At 32.4% G+C, this 22,476-nt stretch overlaps 1 protein-coding gene across 2 annotated transcripts in view; it reads right to left on the reverse strand.

Annotated features, from left to right (window-relative positions):
* Positions 1 to 8,700: 8,700 nt before the first annotated feature.
* LOC115887832 (F-box/WD repeat-containing protein 7) overlaps positions 8,701 to 22,476 on the reverse strand; it is a 92,176-nt gene continuing 78,400 nt past the window's right edge. Inside the window, exons 11-12 of one of the 2 annotated variants that reach the window (XM_030907346.1) lie at positions 17,046 to 17,256; positions 8,701 to 9,274 (exon numbers count right to left, since the gene is read on the reverse strand). In XM_030907346.1, the coding sequence (XP_030763206.1) occupies positions 8,982 to 9,274; positions 17,046 to 17,256 (504 nt within the window). In that variant the 3' untranslated portion in view covers positions 8,701 to 8,981. The remainder of the gene's footprint in view (positions 9,275 to 17,045; positions 17,257 to 22,476) is intronic. The other variant, XM_030907345.1, reaches the window with a different exon arrangement.

Genomic DNA, 22,476 nt, shown 5'->3' on the forward strand with positions numbered 1-22,476 from the left:
CGAATAAAGCTTAACAACATATTAATTTGGCTACTATGGCAATGTCTACTAGTTTCATCTGTAGGATACTAGCGACACTATTACTCTTGAATTTTGAAGCTTCTCGAAAATATTCAACTGCCTATAACTTTTTTTTAAATGCCCTATTATGACAATTGGTATTACCACAGAATATCTAGCTACGCAAGTATTACCCTTGTATATACAGGGTTGTTCACCACATACGACACGGAATATTGTAGCTAAATGATTAGATTTTTACAAATTGTAAGTTTTGGGTTCGTTGAAGGACTATTAGAGCTACAATTTAAAAATATTTTTACAAGATACAGAGTGTCCCAAATAAATAAAAATATCAAAGTTGTATTTTTTTAAATGGAACACCCTTTATATTATTACATTTTTAGTTTCTACGATTAAAATAAAGGTAAATTTGATTAAGGTTTATTACACTTAATCCTTACCGTTTTTGAAATATTTTCAATTTTGTGAAATTGCAGTAAAAATGTTAAGGCTTCATTTCTCCAAGGGTATCAAAGTTTTTAATACTAAATATTTACTGAAGTCTATTTATTGATCAGTTATTGTGTTGCAATAATAAAACTAATACTACCTCATCTAGAGTGTCTAAAAATTTATTTTAAATTATTTCTAGCTTTAAACGGCAATAACTTGTTTAATTTAAATGGAACGCCCTGTATATTTTAGGAGAATCAGATGCACAATTTAATTGTCAATCAAATTGTATTATGCCACTTTTTACCTATCCCTTCAAGTTTTCGTAGAAAATGCATTTTCTTATAATTTTGACCTCATTTATCAATATACCCATGGAATATTGACATTTTAGATTGTTTTTAAAGCAACAAATGTAAAAACTGTACAAGCTAGTAATATTATCGTTTTGAGCAAAATGATAATATTACTAGCCCATTTGTATGCAAAAAGAAAACTAAAGAGTATACCATTAATTAAATATACCACCATTATTTCCACCCAAATACTAATTAATTACATACTTAATTATGTTTGTTAATAAATTATTCTAAATAAATGTGGATTTGAATCGGAAATCAATAAAATAATAAGTTATGAAAATGAACGTCTCTGTTGTTATAAATAAGCATTTGTCAAAAAATTAAATATCATTTTTAAGGTGTTACTTTTTACCACACTGTCTAATACACATACAAAATTCAGTTTTCTAGTATTTGGAGCAATTATTATTAATCAACGCAAACAGTCAATTAATGTAGTTTGAATACTGGAATCATATTAATTGGTCCTCTTTAACAAATATTTAAATAGTTATTTTTATTTTTTAACGAAATAAACAAAGTATATCGACAATATTAGTATCTGTACTCTTTAAAAATTTGGTACATCTTTAAAAATAATCTAAAATGTCCGTATTCCATGGGTATATTGATAAATGCATCTTCTACGGAAATTTGAAGAGATAGGTAAAAAATGGTTTAATACAATTTGATAGACAATTAAACTGTGCATCTGATTCACATAAAATATACAGGGTGTTCCATTTAAATTAAACAAGTTATTGCGTTTAAAGCTAGTAATTATTTAAAATAACATTTTAGACACTCTGTATAAGGTAGTATAATTTTTATTATTGCAACACAATATCTGATTAATAAATAAACTTCAGTAAATATTTAGTATTAAAAACTGTGATACCCTTGGAGAAATGAAGCCTGAACATTTTGACTGCAATTTCACAAAATTGAAAATATTTCAAAAACGGTAAGGTTTAAGTGTAATAAACCTTTATTTTAATCGTAGAAAGTAAAAATGTAATAATATACAGGGTGTTCCATTTAAAAAAATACAACTTTGATATTTTTTATTTATTTGGGACACTCTGTATCTTGTAAAAATATTTTTAAATTGTAGCTCTAATAGTCCTTCAACGAACCCAAAACTTACAATTTGTAAAAATCTAATCACTTAGCTACAATACTCCGTGTCGTATGTGGTGAACAACCCTGTATAATACAGGGTGTCCGGAAATTAATGCAACAAAATTTGGCCATTGATTCTTGACAAAAAAATAGGTGACCCGTATTTTTTATTTTTGGCGAGTGGCCTCCCTTTTCGGATTTACAGCCTCCCGAATTTCGCCCCTAAAAAGAGTTTTTTTTTAATATCTCAGGGTTCTGTTGGACGAAAATCACTAAATTTGGTACACGTTGTTTTAGCATAAAATGACATTTTTTGTTCCAAATTTAATATGGATTTTAAAAATAATTTTTATTTTAAAAAAAACAGTGGCGTATCTTTTTTTTCATCAATAATATTTAGTTTAAATACCGTAGGGACGCCACTGATGAAAATAAAAAAAGTTAATAGCATCAAAAAATGTCATTTTATGCTAAAACAACCTGTACCGAATTTAGTGATTTTCGTCCAACAGGACCCTGAGATATTAAAAAAAACTCTTTTTATGGGCGAAATTCAGGGGCTGTAAGTCCGAAAAGGGGGGCCACTCGCCAAAAATAAAAAATACGGGTCACCTATTTTTTTTTCAAGAATCTATGACCAAATTTTGTTGCATTAATTTCCGGACACCCTGTATAAACAAGGGTATTACCTGTGGTATTACCTAACAATTATTATATTTGCAATAAATAAAAATAAATATATTTCTAGTGCAAACCGTCTTTTTTAAATAAGTTGATAATAATAATAGGCCAGTCGGCAAGTGCATCGATGGCGGGAGCAAATCCGGACAAACTTATAGAATAAGTTTTATTTTGTTTATTTTGGTGTCGAGAAGCACGTATTAAATTTGCACTCCCTGTAAAGCTCGGATTTGGCCGCCATCCTGGAAAAATGGGCTAAAATTCGGTTTATTTTTCATTATTTGATATTTCATTATTGACAATAACTCGATTTCTATCAACTTTAGTGCAAAATATCTAGAGACCAAAACTAAAGAAGAGGAAAAACTCTATAAAAAACGTTGTATGTGTTTTTTCGTGCGAATTTTACGAAAACAAAATTAAAGTTTCATATAATGTACGTGTTCAATATATCCGGGGTTAACTGTACTTGTTTTCACACCACCTTGAGCGGCACCCCCGATACATAAAGCCTAAAAACTTGTTTCCTACTGGTTGGCAGTAGCCTGCTGTCGCGGTCATAATGGAAGAACGCAATTTGCATTATGACCGCAATAACGGACTAAATTTTTATTGTTGCGCGACTGGTGGAAAATCAAGTTTAACCGCCTTATCTCTCAGGGAACTAGCTGCCTTGAGATAAAGTAGGTACCCGGCGCATTTTTTTTAGTGGTCTCCCCATTTCCAATAGGCCTAATCCACATGTCGTTCTACCACAAGTTCATCACAGTTCCTTCGTTTTTTTGATGTTACCGGATGTTCAATATATTATTCCTGAATGTCTTCCACATTTGTATACTATTCCGGATCTGGTTCATAAGCAGAATATTCTTTTCATTGATCTTTATCGAGAGGAAAATTGTCCTCGTACTCATCTTCGTCTAATTTTGCCACCTCCAAACTATTCGAACATGATTTGCCCTGACAAAGTGCACACATTACCGAGCAACGCAAACCTGCTTTGCGGTAACTACAAGATGTATTACAACCTTGGGTTACTACATTTACTACTTACATTTACATGAAATCAGATTTAATAATTTTTGGGGAGCTGCATCTTGGGAAGCAGTAATGGGCATCAACCCATTCTTTGAATTTTTCCATCCCCAATCTAGAGGTGATTTTTCATTCCCATACCATAGCTGTACGTACGGAAGGAGTGCAAGCGAGCTGCGTCTTTGGTCGGTGGTAATGATGCTAGTTTTGATAAGCTTTTGGTAATAGATTTTACGAAACACTGGTATCTGTACTTATCTAATGAGTCGCATTTTTTGGATCCATATAGATGAAGAAGAAATCGTTCTCCAGTTTTTTCTATATCTTCTGGGGATGCGTTTGGGTCTTTGAAAGTTTGTGCAGCTGTCTGTAATAATTCTTTTTCTTTCTGTAAAACTTTAACGAATTTCATTTTTTCTTGTCTGTATAATGCGGATGTGGTGTCGCAGCCACTAAATGCGTGGAGAAATAAAGAGTGAGGTTCTCGGAAAGACAAAAACTGCCTAGAATAGAGGAAATAATAACTGCTTAAAATATATTTAGCGTGTTTAAACCGAGATAACTTGGAAACGGGTCGTCGCACGGAAAAAGTACATAGAACGTTTTTTTATAGAGTTTTTCCTCTTCTTTAATTTTGGTCCGTACATTTTTAGCACTAAAGTAGATAGAAATCGAGTTATTGACAAATAATGAAAAATAAACCGAATTTTAGCCACTTTTTCCAAGATGGCGGCCAAATCCGGGCTTTGCGGATGGTGCAAATTTAACACGTGGTTCCTTACACTAAACTAAACAAAATAAAATAAATATAGGCATACATCACAGAAACAGTCATATTCCTCTAGTTTTTAACAAGCAATCACTTAAATTACTCCATACTTGTTTATTTCTTCATAATAGTACCCCTCGCAAAAGTAAATAACAATAACAATTGCTTTTAAAATATATTCCTGGATATGTTGAAAAAATCCCTGTTGATCACTGCCCTACCAATACTATTCAAGTCTTCAAGTAATGCATGGCCACAAAATTAACATTTTTTGAAAGTTAGGGTCTGTTCTCACAGCATCAATTTGGTTTTTGTCAGGGTAGGGATGCAGCGTTGGGTATTCTGAACCTGGGCATCTATTGTTGACCACTCACATCTCTGAGGAAGCAATAAGCCATATAATCATGTAATGCGTATACGCAAAGTTGCGAACGATGTCAAGAATAGCAGCGCTGGTCTCCATCATCTTGAGCCGTGATCTTGAAGCAGTGATGGACGGTGGGTAAATACCCAATGGGTATAATAAAGAAATTTGTGTATCTGGTATTTTTTATTAATATCTGGTAGATACTCAGAAGGTGTAGGGTATATACCCATTGAGGAATATTTCGTCGGGGAACCCCATTATAAAATTTGATTATTCACTCAATTTAAATTGAACTCTCGGTGGCTGTATTTTCGATAGAATTAAGTTTATTGTGCAGTCTTTGTGAGTTGGTTAAGAAGAATTTGTCAATAATTTGTGTGATTGTGTGAGCTTCCTACTCAATTATATATATTATTTAAATAAAATGTAATTTTACGAATTTTACCTATATACCGGTGGTTTCCTTAATGACGTGCTAATATTTAACGGGTAATTCTTGGACCTATTCTAAGAAAAAAAACTTCATATGAATGTATGTCCTAAACATCTTAATTTCTGAGATGCAGGGCAGTGGCGGCTCGTCAGGATAGGCAAGGTAGGCGGCGCCTACCCTAAGATTTTGGCAGAATTTAAGCGGTTTATTACATTACATTATTTACTATTAATGCTGCCAATACATAAAAATACTGTTAATACACGGAAGTGTGTTTTAATAATCAATATTATTTTAATATTTGTGGTCTTGTATATTAAAATATTCACTACAGCTGGCGTACGCTTGACTGTGCCGCTGCGTTAGAAAACAAAATAATTCTGACCGTTGGAGTGCCTTTGTTCGGCGATTTCTACATCGCCTACTATCAGAGGCGATGAACGACGTACGGCAGTCTTCTGTCTCTGTCTAACTCATCGTGCGGTAGCGATGCGACATAAGTCGGAGTTGTATCGTATTGTTACGTTTTTCGTCGGTTCCGTGTGGATAGAAAGTCACAATTTATTTAACACTAATTAACAAAAACAATAACGATAAAAGACTTAAAGAACTATTTATAACTATATTTACAAACTTATTTATCTACCGTATTTATTTAGAACAAAAACAAGAAGCCTCGACCGTAGCACACTGTAGTTTATTATCGTCTGTACTTTGCGCACCGGCGCGGCGTCGGTATATATATATATAGGCGTGCGACGGAGTCAGGAACGCACTGGGCGGTGCTGGAGAATTCTTAGCCGCTGTGTTCTCGAATTTCTAGGCTCTTCTAGGTTATATTAAAGCGGGACTGGTTTCGCAACAGTATTAAGGCGGGGCTTAGGCGAAATCTCCGGTCGCCTTCGCATGAAGTCGTGGAGGTTCGGTAGGCTTAGAAGTTAAGGGGATATTGCCGATATTTCATAAGGAGATATATCACATTTCGTTAAGGAAACATTTTTTCAGGCTTGTCCGAGATTATTCAAAATGATATAACCGGTTGTATTTCAGATCACGCCACAGAAATAAAAGAATCCGAAATAAAAAAGCGCGTTATTTTATTCGGTGCAAGAAGACGATACAGCAGATATTACAGAAAAGTCTCAGTGTGGTATTTCAATTCGATATATTAATAAAAGCGGCTAAGTCAAATATCTTTGCGAATTTTATTTTATGAAATATTAGATAACATTGTTATACATTTAGAAATAAAGTTTTGCAGATACTCGTATGTCTCCATTATTTTTATTTATCTCTTGCGGATCCGAAATTTCAAGAATCCTATAAAAAATTTCCAACGCATTTAACATCTGATTTAACAAACTTGTTATATTGATATACATTTCCAACACATTTAATAGTGATTTAACAAACAAAAAATGCTATTGACCAACATAATGAATAAATTGCAGGTATTAATAATAGATATGATAATTTCGATTATAAAATAATTATTTAAGGAGAATAATCCTGGAAATATATTTCCAGAGGCTTTCAAATTGTTTGTTTTGTTTGTTACTACACTATTTACAAGTACTTAGGTTGAGAGACATTTTTCATATTTGAAATGCATTAAAATTTATAGTAGAGATTCCATGAAGACGTAAGGGATCATTCCATGGACACATAGACACAACTAAAATTTTGTCGCCTACCCAGTAACACGGGTCACGAGCCGCCACTGAATACAGGGTAGTAAAATTTACTAAAAAAATCTTATTTTCATAATAACTCTTATTTTATTATAGACGTCTTTATGAAAACTGATACACACGTCTTCTATGCATCAAAATACCTTTTTTGGTGTACAAAGCATTTTATTTATTTCAACCAGTGCCGTCCATACGGGTTTTACATTGAATATTTTTAGAGAAAAAAGTGGCACACCACTGACTACATTTAAGAATAAATAAAAATTATTTTCAAAATCTCCATTTATTTCTAAACATTTTTTAACTCTTGATTTTTTTCTTCCGACACAATGTTTTTGCTTAAAAAATTAGTCAGTTTATTTCAGGACCTAATCACTGAAAATCTGATGCGGTGACTGTGTGAAATAATTTCTGCATCGGCTAGAAGGAAATTAAGAAATAAAACAATTTTCTGGGGAACCCCAGAGGTCGCACACCTCAAAAGACATTTGACCACAGCATTTCAAAATTAATTTCCTGTCACTCAAATACGATTTAAAAAAATTTAATAAATTGGGGGAAAACCCCGAAGTTTCTAAATGGGAAATCAACACGCTGTGATCCAGCTTGTCAAATGCCCCTTGAGAAATCGGTATACACTACATCTACTTGATGTCGATGGTCAAAAGAGTCATCCTAGTCATCCTAGAGTCTAGACATGGCCATCAATTGTCAAACGTCAAAGCAAAATTTGCTTGTCCCGCCCTTTATATTCTAAATAAACGAGGGAGTGGATATCGGTAATATGTCGATGTATAATTAAATTTAGTTTTATATGTGCCTTTCTTACGTCTCATTTTAATTAAGTTTTTTTTTTATAAAAACAAAAACAGCACTGAACGAAGTGAAAACTTAAGATTTAAGGTTATGGTTTAATACAATTGCAAAAAGGTAGTGGTTCGACGTCCTATCAACGTAAGAAAAAGAAAATCTAAACAACGTTGGAATTGGTAAAACAGACGAGGTTTGCATAACGTTGGAATAGGTCCTGAAAGTGACGGCGGAAAACTCTTTATTGCCCAACATTGTAACTACGTTGTCCGAATCACCTAAAGATCACTTAAGCAAAAAAGGTTAGAAAACAACGTTTATTCGACGTCGCAGAAGCTTTTACTTTGTTGTAGTATTAGTTCAACGTCGGCACAACGTTACAAAAACGTTTAAATTTATTTTAATACCCAAGGTACGGAGCTAACTATTTTTTGTAACTAATCCAACGTTGTGTTTAGTAAACATGTGGTCGCAAGTCGGGAAAATGCTACTTGGGCATCGTTCGGTCAAACCAATAAAATTGAAATATGATCTGTCATTTTTGAAATAAACCAATAAAACTGGTTAAAAACAACAAGAGGCGACGCATGACGGATTTATATTTAAGCCCATCCATAGTTAACTTAAAAAAGATTAGAAACTTTTTTTAGTAAAATAAACAGATTGGTATGGGACGTCATCTGCTAACCACACCAATAAAGTTGTTAAGAAACTAACACGAGGGTTATTTGCTCTCAGGAATCTTGCAGGCTGCGTGTCCTGAGATATCTCAAGAACAGCTTATTTCGTCATTTTCCACTCGCACATCTCTTATGCGATATTGGCCTGAGGTTGTTCTATTCCTCCGGGACTCGCTGATTGTTTACTCTACAGAGAAAGGCCAGATACACAAATAAATTATCAGTTGGTTGAGGCTGACGCTATAATTCGATAGTTAGCGACGACTGCATGGAAGGAACTGTACCTTAAGGGGTGGTTTGAATTAAAAATAAATCTAAAACTTAATACCAAATAATTTAATTTGTATAAATGGGTTGTTACAGATTTTTACAGGAAAAAAAATGGGAAATTAACATATTAAATTTATAATATATGTCCAAACCGGTCAATATTTCTTGAAATATAGGTTAAACCATGGGTATAATACAAACGCAAAGGAGACATGTAAACATTTAACATTAAAAATAATCTTGTATAAGAGAAATATTCATTTACTACAAAAATAATGCATTCACTATTTCTCACTCAACATACGCACAATTTTTTAAGTCTTTAATTATCTAGTTATAGTAGTACTGCTGTTTGGAGTATAAGAGTCAAAATCTAACACTAATAATTTAGTTTCTTCTGTTCCATTGCGACTCCCTACGGCACAAACTAATTTAGTCTCATTTGCTCTAATACGCCAAACAACTCCGCCCGAACCACCACTGTCTAATGCCACTAAATTTCGTACAAATTCACCAGTCTGAACGTCCCATAATTTGACTGTTCCATCATCGGAAGAAGTTATCACAAATCGATTATTGAATTGCAGACAAGTTACGGCCGACTGATGCTTGTTGGGACCTAAAAGTATTTTCATTTAGTAACCAAAAAATAAAAATACAATTTTATAAAAAATACATAATTTTCCACTAAAACAGAAAACCAAGAATTTTTTTTATAGCTTACTGGTTTAGAATCTAAACGGAAAGCAACTTTTTTATTGTAACTTATTTGTGTATCCAACAAAAAATTACTGTCAGTTACTATCGTCGGCAAATCAAAAAACAAAAAATAATAGAAAAAATAATTAAATGCCGAAGTCAAACTATTCGAGACACAAAACAGAAAAAAATATTTATTTTGTAGATTTTCTCAAATAACTCAAGATCTGTTACAGATATCGAAAAACGGTTTACGGCAGTCAATTCTACGTAAAAACAACAATCTGTAAGAATCTTTTACTTGCGATCTAAAACATTTCGGTTTTTTTACAAAATCGTCAGGGTGGTGCTAAGGAATTTTTTCAAAAAATTATGAAAAATCGTTTTTGCCTATTTCGTAATTTGTTGTAGTTCCGAATATGTACTTTACAAAAGTTACATTAGTTATTTCGCATAAACATGTCTTAAACCTTTGACGCTGATAAAGACATTATTAAATCCCATACAGCATATTAATGATGTAACAAATATCAACTTTTAAACATTAGCGAATAATCACAACTTATAACGTTAGTGAATATTTGCGAATGCAAATGTAAATATTAATTTGTTGTTTTTGTATTTCTTCCTCAAGCATTAATGCACTATCTCAGACGGTTTGACATGCTACCTAACAGATTATATAAGTAGACCTGTAACATTTGTTCATTGCCTTCTTCGATTGCTGCAATTCTTAATTCTCGTAAATGGTTTCTCTACTACATAAAGTTAATGAATATATTTAATTATTTTACAGAATTAACAGCGCAATAAATTATTTTATGTATTTTACACAAGCATGGGTGTCACGCTGAAGGTGGTGCCTCAACAAAATTAAATCAAACACCTCCCATAACTCTTCGAAATTGTGTTAAGGACACAGATATCCATATTATTATATTTGTTTAATTTATATAAATTTAAATGGAATCAATGGAATGTGTAAAAATATAAAATTTTCAGTTTTTAAATTAAAAAAAAAGCGTTACACAAAACAATTCTAGACATACAATACTAACGTTTGAAAAATAAGCCTAGTTTTTCATTTATCCCAAACAATATAGCGGCACGAAATTCATAAGAAAAGTTATAAAATGTTCGGATGCATAAAAACTAGGCTTTAAATTAATGATCATTATAGCGTATGGTCGAATAAAAGCGGCGTCAAAGACGGCTGAGGAATGACAATCGATGATAATTTTGGCGAAGTTAATCTCTTGCCGTCATTTAATAAACATTGATATAAAACTTGTCAGTCAAAAATTAACACTAATTATAGTAGATTAAAGTAATGTAGTAAGATTGAAAATTGATAGGACGGTTTCCAGATTTCTATTTCCAAAATCACAAATCTATTTCCAAAAGAAAATATTTTTTATCGAATCTTAAACTACACCATTCAAAAATCATTTTAAATGCATATAAAAGTAAGTTACAACCTTCTAGAGGCCAACTGGCACTAAGCAGGGGGGTGACAGTGAAATAGTCATGGAAACAGTCATTAGTGTCATTCCTGCCACAAGTATGGCCGCCTAGACAAAGACAGCATGTCTTCTGTCTAACTCTGGTCTAACTCACAGTTGAGGATTGACAGATTTGATTAGTTAGGTTATGTAAGAACAAATGTAGAACAAATCTGCCAGAGATATTGGAAATCATTTTAATTCCCTCCGTTCAGTTTTGTTTTGGAAGTTCATTTGATATTTCGGCTGACATTTATAAAGGTAATAAAGTATATAAAATATATATTACATGACAAATCCTGGAGAAAACGACGTTTCTGCAGTATTAGGTATGTTCCATGTATATTAAAAATAGGTAGTAAATAAACACTATTTCCATATTTTTAGATGCAAGAAAATTTTGTCATATGTCTATGATCGGCGATTTTTTTGAAAATGGAAACAATTTACAGCAAGGTAAGATTATTTTTAACTATAGCCAACATTAGTTATCTGCAGTAGGTGTGATTTATTATCAATAATACAATAAATCTATAAGATATATATTATGCAATAAATTTATTCTGTATCTATATATCTTTATTTTAAAATATAAAAGGGAAATCAGGTTTATTTCATATTCATTTTATTTTCAAGTTTTGTTAAATTTACTTCTTGCGTCTTAGTGTATACCTAGTGTATTTAAGAAGAAAAAAAAACTCAGTCTTTTTGCTTCTTTTTGATTTGTAAACCAGGTCTCTTTGGGAACAATGGACGCCTTTTTTAAATAGTATATTTATATTGATATTTTTACATTGTTACTTTTAGTTTAAAAAACCTGTTTTTCTGTTTTCAGGTTTTTTATAAGGCTCCCGTTTTCATGTTCCTGACCCTGAAGACTTTGAATACGTGTATTTATTTACAAATTACTGTTAAGTCATGTTTATACATTACTAATTTACGTTAAAAATGCATATAATTAAGTAATTGATATTGAAACAATACAATTTTCTATTTTTTTTATTATTTAGTCACGTTGTCTCTCACATATTTCAAATAAATATTTCCAAAAAAATCCTTTATGGGTGCCACTGCACTGCACTGCACTGCACCGCCACTGCACTGTATTTTTATTTCCGTTTTCGGTTGTTCAATGGCGGGCCCTCATTCATTTTAAATGTAATTGTATTTTTTCTGATCATAAATCATCATCATCAGCCAGCCCTTTGCGTCCACTGCTGGACATAGGCCTCCCCCATTTGCGCCCACTGTTATTTTGTGCGCTCTGGATCCAGTTATTGGTGATCCTTTTTGTCGTCAGTCCATCGTGTTGGTGGTCTTCCCTGGTTTCTTTTGTCAGCTCTCGGTCTCCATTCGAGCAGTGTTTTGGTCCACCTACCATCGGTCACTCGAGCCACATGTCCAGCCCACTTCCACTTGAGTGTAGCGATTCGTGACACAACGTCGATGACGCCTGTTCTCGCACGTATATCCTCGTTGCTTATATGATCCCGCAAAGACACTCCAAGCATTGATCTTTCCATTCGTCGCTGTGCCACTCTGAGCCTCTTAGCAGATGCGATGGTCAGTGTCAAGGTCTCAGCTCCATACGTCATAACCGGTAGTACACATTGGTTGAAAACCTTTCGTTTTAGGCAGATTGGCTGGTCGCCCTTAAACACATCTTTTAACTTTCCATAGGCGGCCCAAGACAGGGTTATACGTCTCTTCAGTTCGCATGTCTGATTGTCATAAATCAAATTCGCATGTCTGATGATCATAAATAAAACAAAATAAAAATTAATTTAAACATATTTATTTGAAAAAAATGTCTATACATGTGTGTATGTATATAAGTGTTTACAAAAAACTTCTGCGTGTTTACAAAAAATAACTATTTTATTTTGTAGATTTTCTTGCAGTGCAGTGGCGAAACACCCATAAAGGATTTTTTTGGAAAGATGAATCCGCCACATAGATATAGACATTTTTTTCAAATAAATATGTTTAAATACATTTTTATTTTGTTTTATTTATGATCAGAAAAAATACAATTACATTTAAAATGAATGAGGGCCCGCCATTGAATAACCGAAAACGGAAATAAAAATGAAGCCATCATGTCAACCTTTGAATAAGAAGACTAAGGAAGGAGCATAATGCTATCCATGTATTCATGCATGGTGGGCGGAAAAGCCACCATAAAAGCCCTCTAGGGTGGGGATCCTTGACAGTTCTGTTTGACGATTCATTTGACACATTTGAATTTGATTTGAAATTTTGTTGATTTGTCAGTCTTTACGGAGCTTATTTTATGTTATTTATTATTTATTCTACTACTGATAGTTGTATAAAGGTAGTAAATCTAGATGGAAATTGTGGCAGAACTTAAATTAACAGTGACACTATCGCGATTTATGAAAAAGACTCTAAAATAGTTGGTTGTGTAGCGTGCGGTAAAATCTCGGCAAAAACTGAGTGAAATAATGGAACAACTTTTCGCTAGTAAGTGACTATATAATATACTTACGTGTAGTAAACCGATCATTTATGAAATTCACTTAAATTAACTAAATTATATATTTTTCTTGCATTTTAGCTTTTATTTATTACTTGTCAAAGATTAGATGTCAAAGAATTTAGATACGCTAATTTGACTTACCTGCTTCAGTAGCGTATCGGATGTTTGTGTTAATAAATACTTATTATAACTTATCTATTTTTATTAGAATTATATATTTTTATAACAATTTTAATAACTACCAAAATTTATTCACAACGTAAAATAAAAAAACAAATTATTGAGTCTACCCCACGTCTACCCTACATCATAGTTTTACATTTTTTAAATAAAATTAGAACGACACTGATAAACCGGAATTTAAGTCGGCCATATTTGAGGCCCATCGCGGTGTACCTAAGATTTTTGATATGCTCCTTCCTTAGTCTTCTTGTTCAAAGATGTCAACCAAGTCAACATGTCAATTGGAAAATTACTTCTCCAGACGACCACAATGACTTGGTGGCGTATATATACGTCCAAAGATTGACACTTCTTTCTAGTTAATTATTTTATGGTACTAAGCGCTATTAAAAAAAAGAAGAGTACAGGCCAAGTAATGACGTCTAGGGTTTGACCTCGCCCAAATTATCATCGATTGTCATTCCCCAGCAGTCTTTGACGCTTTTCTTTTTCTTTGACGTCTTTGTTCGATTGTATCGTATTTAGCTTGCTGCACTATCTTAGTAATACATATATGAAATAAAGAATCCAAGCAGGTTGCAGCTAACTAGATTTTTTATACAGGGTACGGCAATAGTGCGTCGGGCATCTGTAGCTCATACAATAAAAAACTTGGGAATTTTGTTTAAGTGCAAACCTAAATTATATACTAGGATGTATATCAGGAAAATATTTTAACTTCTATAGGGTGGCTCAAAAAAGTGTGAGTGGATCGGGATGGTTTTTTTTTAAATGGAACACCCTGTATATTATTGCATTTTTGGCTTCCTTTCAGATCACTTTACATAATCCTAAGACATGAGTAAATATATTTCGATAATTTCAGAGATAAATAAATAAAAATTATTTATTAATAATTATATATTTTTCAGCCTTTCTTAATAAAATTATTAATAATATAAGAACTGTCCTGAAATCAAAATTATATTAGATATTTATCTTTTTTAGATGGTCTGTACTTACTTTGCTACAAATATGGAAATCGTAAATCATACAGGATGTTCAAAACTCTACACCAAACTTTCTAAAATATAAAATACTTATTCTTCGTTTTTTTAAATGGAACACCCTGTATATTATTTTTTCAACAGATTGATAATTAAAAAATGATTTTTTTTGTATTTAGAGTATTTCAAAATTTTTAACGGTTTCGCAGATTTAGGAAAACTATTAAAAATTTTGAAATACTTTAAATACAAAAAATGTTCATGTTTTATTTCTCCATCTATTTAAAAAAAACGAAGAAAAATTATTTTATATTTTTGAAAGTTTGGTGTAAAATATTGAACATCCTGTATGATTTACGATTACCATATTTATAGCAAAGTAAGAACTGATTATCTAAAGTAAATATCTAACTAACAGTTCTTGTATTTTTAATATTTTTTAAGAAGGGTTGAAAAATATACATTTTTGATTTATTTTTTAATATCTCTGAAACTATCGAAATAGATTTACTCATATCTTAGGATTATGTACAGTGATCTGAAAGGAAGACAAAAATGCAATAATATACAGGGTGTTCCATTTAAAAAATATCATCCAGATTAACTCACACTCGTTTTTGAGCCACCCTATAGAAGTTAAAATATTTTCCGGAAATACATCCTGGTACATACTTTAGGCTTGCACGCAAACAAAATTCTCAAGTTTTTTCTTCTATGAGCTACAGATGCCCGACGCACTATTGCCGTTCCCTGTAGATCAATATTTCAATAAATGCACAATTTTATAAGTCTTAAATTAGCTAGATAGGTATAGTAGTTGCGGTACTGCTGCTAATTTGAGTATAAAAGTCAAAATCTAATAGGTACTAAAAATTTAGTTTCTTCTTTTCACTCAATACATTTCAATTTGATTTGAATTTTGGAGTGTTTGATGCATTTTATACCTTTATTTTGATATTTTATGTTTATTTGTAATTAGATTTATGCAAAGCATATACATTTTGAAGGACTTGAATTACCTATAGTGAGATTAGTATGAATTTTAGAGACTTTAAAAATAGTTACTTGTGCAGCGTACGATTGTTCGCAGACAAAAAAACATAAAAAAATGGAACAAAGTTTTCATTAGTAAGTCATATCTGTTACGAGTAGTAACGAAGGAAATGATGAATTAAATATGTTTTTATACTTGCTTTTTCGCATTCATTTGCTACTTGTGAAAAATAATCACGATACATCAATTCTATGAATTTTTCTTAGATGTCTCAGTAGTGTATCAGTATTTTTGTTATTTTTAAATAATTAATTATATTAACTTTATTTTTATTAAAAATATATTTTTTTAACAATTTTAAACTGAACCAAACTAATAACAAGTAATGATAAAATAAAGCAAAACTAACAAATTATTGAGTGTAACTATTTTGTTACACTTTTTTGTTAATTAAAAAAAAAGCAGAAAATTCCCAAGATACAGTCTGTGAAACGAATAACTTTGAATTTGACAGTTCCCGCGGGCTTTTCTAGTGTTAATTTTATTAGGTTAGCAACTTGCGGCCATGCTGACGCGATGCCGTTTCTAATAGAACAGCCTTGGAGCGAGATTTTTGACGTCACGCTAGTTAGATACTACGGATTAATAAATATGTTGTAGAATACATGGAAAACATAATTATTCCTCGTATTTTTGGTTTGTATTTTAAAAATGATATAGTTTACATGAAATATACATAATATACAGTTAATAAATACAATATATACCTATTTATAGTAATAAATACATTGGCAAATAAACTATGAACAATACAAATGCAGCAAATGTTTTATGATATACAAATAATGAATAGGTACATAAGATAATGGGTAAGATGTAAAATATATTTTAAATTTTGGGGTTTGAAAATCAATCTAATTTAACAAAAAACATTCAATATCTACTAATAGTGATGTATTATTATTTGCATTCACAAAATTTATCCCAAGAAAATAAAAAAATTTAGAATAATTTTACATATAAAATGACAGCGATCTTTTTTTCTATGATATTTTTTGACGCCTTTTTCTATGATATTGCATTATTTGCAAATATAATTTTTCGAACACTGATACTTGCAAAATATGCATATAAATCTAACTAGCGTGACGTCATAAATCTCGCTTCGAGGCTGTTCTATTAGAGACGGCATTGGTCTGATATTTAGAAATGTCAACTGATGACATTTTACTTTTGACAATTATGACATTTTGTGTTGATTTTTGCAAGAAGAGAAAGAACTGTCACTTGTTTTATTATTTTCCTTTTCTATTTCACGAAAGTAAAAAGAGTTACCTATCTGATTCGTTCAGGCACTCAATTTAAAGAATATCAGTAACTTTTTTGACAGAGGGATTTTATATTTGCCATGTTGGTAAAAAATAACGGTCAAAATTCAAAGTTATTCATTTTATAGACTATATTATGCGGCGTTCTCTAATAATATAGAAATGTTCCGTATTTTTCTTACTGAAAAAATATAGTACCTGAAAGAGTTTGAAGACACTGGCCCGTCACTATATCCCAAACTTTTACAGTAGAGTCAGCATTTCCTGATACTAAAATATTGTTTCTCAGTTCCATACCCGAAGTTAGTGATTGATGTCCCATAAGCGTATGTTTGCAGGTACCCGATTCTACATCCCAAACACGTATACTAGTGTCCAAAGATCCACTCACAACATGAATACCGTCAAACTAAAATTACAAACGTAACAAAATAAAAATGTTAATGCACACAGATTTAGATACAAAATAGTCGTTTAAAGCAGGGTTGGAAAAAATCATGATTTTTTTTTAAAAATCAGATTTATTTGATTTAAATCAGATTTTTTTAATTCAAAACAATATTTAAATGGGATTTCCAAATGACTAGGACTTATTTCCAATTAAAGTCCTATCCTAAATGGCTAAATCTTTATAACTCTGAACGATACCTATAACATTAACGATTCTACGGCGCGTTTGTCATTTTTCCACATCGGTCACCAATATATTCCGCAAAAAAAACCTCGCTTCAGATCAAAAGGATTTTTTTTAAACATCTCAAAACTATTAACTTTTGTCATTTTAACGCCTAGGCATAAAAGTAAAGCACTTTTACGCCTAAGCACAAAAGTGCAAAAATATATTATTAAACTGATATTAAGTGTCAAATTCAACTAGTGTATAAATTGTTGCTCGATAACTGTTCCTATTATTTGCAATGTTTGAAATTGATTAAAAAAAACATTTGTAATGTATTAAAAGAAATACTATGTTCTATTCGTAGTAAAAATGTATTTTTTGTGCCTCCCTGTAACGTCGGAATAGCTTTACGATGGTCCTTCAAAGCTGCAGCATCGTCAAAAAAAGTATAATTTTTACTCATAATAAAACAATATTAAATACACTATTGTTCGGAAATAGTCTTAAGTCGAGAATGAAATTAGTATGTATTATCTAATGTCAAAGTGTAAAGTACTTACTGCAGATCAAAATGTCGGTAGGAATTTGGAAACATACAACCGTTTAAAAAAAATAAAAAACATTTTCTGACAACTATTATAGAATCTCGGGAATGAAGATATAGTCTCTATATCAGAAGAACCTAGTTCTGCACTAGACTTTGCGAATGATATGTATTCGAACAGCGAATTTTTGTCACTTATACATAAATTTTAAAATAAATCCCTGCGTTTCGCAGTCTATGGATTCACACTAATTTCGTGTCTTCAAAAATCGGTCCAACATTTAAATTTTGATGAATAGATATTTTTATATAGTTTTATATACATTTACAATTATTTTTCGATTTATTATCTGTTATATCTGTTATAGAAATATTTTTTCTAGTTTTCTAGGACACAATTTTATAACTTTTACAGTTATTTTTTGATTTATTATAAAATTTCAATAAAATTATTTCTTTTTGATTTAAATCACATGATTAAAATTAAAAAAATCACTTGATTTAAATCATGCTAACCCTGGTTTAAAGCAATTTCTATATAAGAGAAATTCCGATAGGCTTCCTCACTTCGGCGTCGTACATAGTATGTAACATCCCATTAAGGAAAGGTGGCGCTTGCATCCTACATAATGTAAAAGATAGACTAATCAATATACATACATATTCACTTCTTTCGACCCAATATAAGGCTCTAGTTTAACCAGACGTCATTTGTATCCTCATCAGAATGTTCCCTACAGGGTTGGCACGATTTAAATCATGATTTAACATATATACCCTATATCTATTCTACAAATAAAATGTTACACTTGCTATTGTAACATTTTATTCATTGGTTCATTTATTAATCGACCTGTTAAATTAATCGACGTTTAAAACAGTAATTTTCTTTTGTTGGTTTCCGCACTCATACTACCCCAATGATTTGATAACCGACCATTTATAGCAGTTATAGGTAAACAATACCACGACTATACCGGGTGCGTCTCAAAAGTGGCTCACCCCCTATAACTTTTTTATTTTTTCAGATAAAAGAACGATATTTGGTATGTCATTATATGACATAAATTGGGATTGATTGACGTCTTCAATTGTTATCGGTCACTTCCAGTTTCACCGGAAATGACTACAACTTTTGATTTTTAAATGGCACCCTCGGTATTTTTTTACTTTATTCGATAGAAAATCACACTCTGTGTGAAAGTTGTAGTCATTTCCGGTAAAACCGGAAGTGACCGAAAACAATTGAATACGTCAATCAATCCCAATTTATGTCATATAGTGACATACCAAATAACGTTGTTTTTTCTGAAAAAATAAAAAAGTTATAGGGGTGAGCCACTTTTGAGACACACGCGGTATAATAATAAATTAAATTAATCTCGCCATACGTTATAACGGAAGTAACCAAATATGACTATACTAAAAAGAGGTAAAAAAGGACAGCAAAATATTTCTAATATTAGATAAAGGTTTTAATTTATATTTGACCGCTGACTTGTATATGAGGTCAGAGTGAGTCAGAAATAAGTGCTAATATTTTTAGGGGTAGTATATTTATATATAATATAATCCCCAGGAACACGATGAGTTTTTTTTTTGATTTAGCTTTTAGTTAAAAGACATAATTTCTTAATATGAGAAAGAAAACTCCACCAACCCAAAATTTAAACAAAAAGAACTTTTTTTTTAAATTTTCAAAATAAAATAACTCGGTTATTTTGGACTTATTTGAAAAATGCTAAAGGGAAAATATGTTTCTTTTATCGAGATCTATTAGCCCTGAAAATATTTGCACTTATTTAAGACTCGCCCTGTATATACATATACAGGGTGGTCCGAACTGTATTCCGGAAACTTCGGCAGCATATCGTGCAGATAAAAAGAAGTAAATAGCTTCTTATAAATGTAGTATGGTGTAGAAGTTTCATTTTTATTTCGATTTTTTCCAAATAATTTCTGAAGTAACGTCAATACTTGGATGAAAATTAGTGTCTGATAGTTTTTTGACATGAGAAATTTGATTTTGATGTCATTATGACTCCTATTTATAGAGGGCGCCACCTACATGTGTTTTAACTGTAAGAGTAATAACTTTTTGTCCGTACCTGTATAGAACTGTTGAGTGAAAAAATGTCCATTTTCGTATTTTTTTACGTAAAAAATGTTTCTTGGTAAAAATCGTTACGAGCAATTCATTCTTCAAAAAAAAATCGTTACGAGCAACCCTTCTCAACATTTTAGAAGTAAAAAAAAAGAGAAGAAGGTTTCAACGAGAAACAAGAAACGATGATCTTCGCGAGCTCTATAAACGTACCTACAAAGAAGCAAAGCAGGATCTGTCTCAAAAGATCAGAATTGCAAAAATAAGTTCATGGGAAAAACTGTGCGATGACTTACAAGAAAATGTTTACGGTCAAGCATACAAGATAATAAGATCCCAGCTGAAAAAAATGCCACCCAGAGTTCAAATGGACCCAGAAGAAAAAATCAAACAGTTTAAGGCTCTATTTGTATATGAGAGACAAACTAGGACTCAACCAAATAATATACAAACTGTGATAAGAGAATGTGATATTTTTTGTGATTCAGATATAATAAATGCTGCCAAAGATATAAAAATTAACAAATCTCCGGGCTGTGATAATTTGCCACCAAATGTGATAAAAACGCTAATATTGGACAATGTAGAATATTTTAGAACATTTTTCAATAACTTTCTTCAGAGAAATGAATTCCCTAAAGAATGGAAGAGATCCAAATTAACCCTAATAGAGAAACCCCGGAAGCACCTAAATGATCCACCAAAATATCGTCCGATTTGCCTCATTGATGTAATCGGGAAAGTCTATGAGAAACTCATCAATACGCGACTCTTGGAAGAAATTAGGAAGAAACGAAATGGTATGCATCCAAACCAGTATGGATTTGTAAAGGGGAAATCTACCACACATGCAATGAAGAAAATATCGGATATCGTGAAAAGAAAAGCCACTTGGCATAATGCTTTGATTTTAGTCGACGTTAAAAATGCATTTAATTGCGCGTCATGGAAAATAATTATTAAAGAACTTAGAAGATGGGGCATAAGTGGATATTTGGTGAACATAATAAGAAGCTACCTTGATAATACATTTATAGTTCTCAATAGAGAAGATGAAAGAGAGGTATTCGGTGGCGTCCCACAGGGCTCGGTGCTGGGGCCAACTCTGTGGAACATATTCTACGACAGTGTCATGGAGCTTACTGTACCAGGTGGGACAGAGTTGATCTGTTACGTCGATGATCTTGCTGTGATAATAACAAAAAAAACCAAAAGAAACAAAAAAAATAAACGACCTCGACCTAATGCAGACTGTCGATGATACACTAAAAATCATAGCCAGATGGATGCGTGAGCACAGACTCGAAATAGCTGTGGAAAAAACAGAGGCGATTTTACTGAGCCGCAAGAGAAAAGTTGACCATATAAGGCTTAATTTTAAGGATATAATAATAAATCCAGTAAAGCAAGTCAACTATCTTGGATTCCACATAGACCGTGCACTCACGATGGGCCTGCACATCAAGGAGTTGTGTGTCTGAAATCACAACGAACTGCTAAAGCGTTGTCCGCAATACTGCCAAACGTTTGGGGCCCAACACCAGCAAAGAGAAGAGTGTTAGCATATGCGTGCCAGGATATTATTATGTATGGAGCACCTGTGTGGAACGAAGCAACCAATATGCACGTAAATAAAAAAAGACTTGAAGGTGCACAGAGAGTCATGGCTTTGAGGGTCTGCTCGGCGTATCGGACAACTTCAACTGAGGCAGCCTTGGTGATATCGGGTCTGGTGCCCTTACATCTTCTCTCAAGAGAAAGAGAACGACTCTTTCTCAAGGGTGAAGTACAAACCAGGGCAAGCAGAGAGATGGAAAGAAACCGCACAGTGCAGCAGTGGCAGGCAGAATGGGAAGTATCACAAAAAGGAAGATGGACATATAAGCTCATCCCAAATATAAATATGTGGATTAAAAGAAAGCATGGAGAGGTAAACTTCTATCTTACTCAAATATTGAGTGGCCAAGGAAATTTTGGGGATTACCCGTGTAAAATTGGAAAGAGGGAAGTCGCGGAATGCCGATACTGTGCTGAACCCAATGATACTCCAGAACACACAATGTTTGCTTGTCCAAGATGGGAACAGGAAAGATGTGAGGTACGCATGACGATTGGTGGCAACACCTCCGCAGATACCTTCTTAAAATCGGTAACAGAAAGAAGAGAGAACTTTGAAGCCATCTCAAAACTGGCCTAAAATATACTAGAGGCAAAATACAGAGAAAGGCAGGGGTAATGACAACAAAGGAACAGTCCGGCGCTACTTGAAGAGATGCGTCCAGCGGGTCCAGGTAGACGTGGCAGGAGCGAGGGGGTGACGTTTAGTGGGTAGTGTCCTCCAGGCAGCTTAAGGAGAGATTGA

This window comes from Sitophilus oryzae, unplaced genomic scaffold (assembly GCF_002938485.1).
Source record: "Sitophilus oryzae breed Bouriz unplaced genomic scaffold, Soryzae_2.0 scaffold_649_pilon_pilon, whole genome shotgun sequence".
NCBI classification, from domain to species: Eukaryota; Metazoa; Arthropoda; class Insecta; order Coleoptera; family Curculionidae; genus Sitophilus; species Sitophilus oryzae.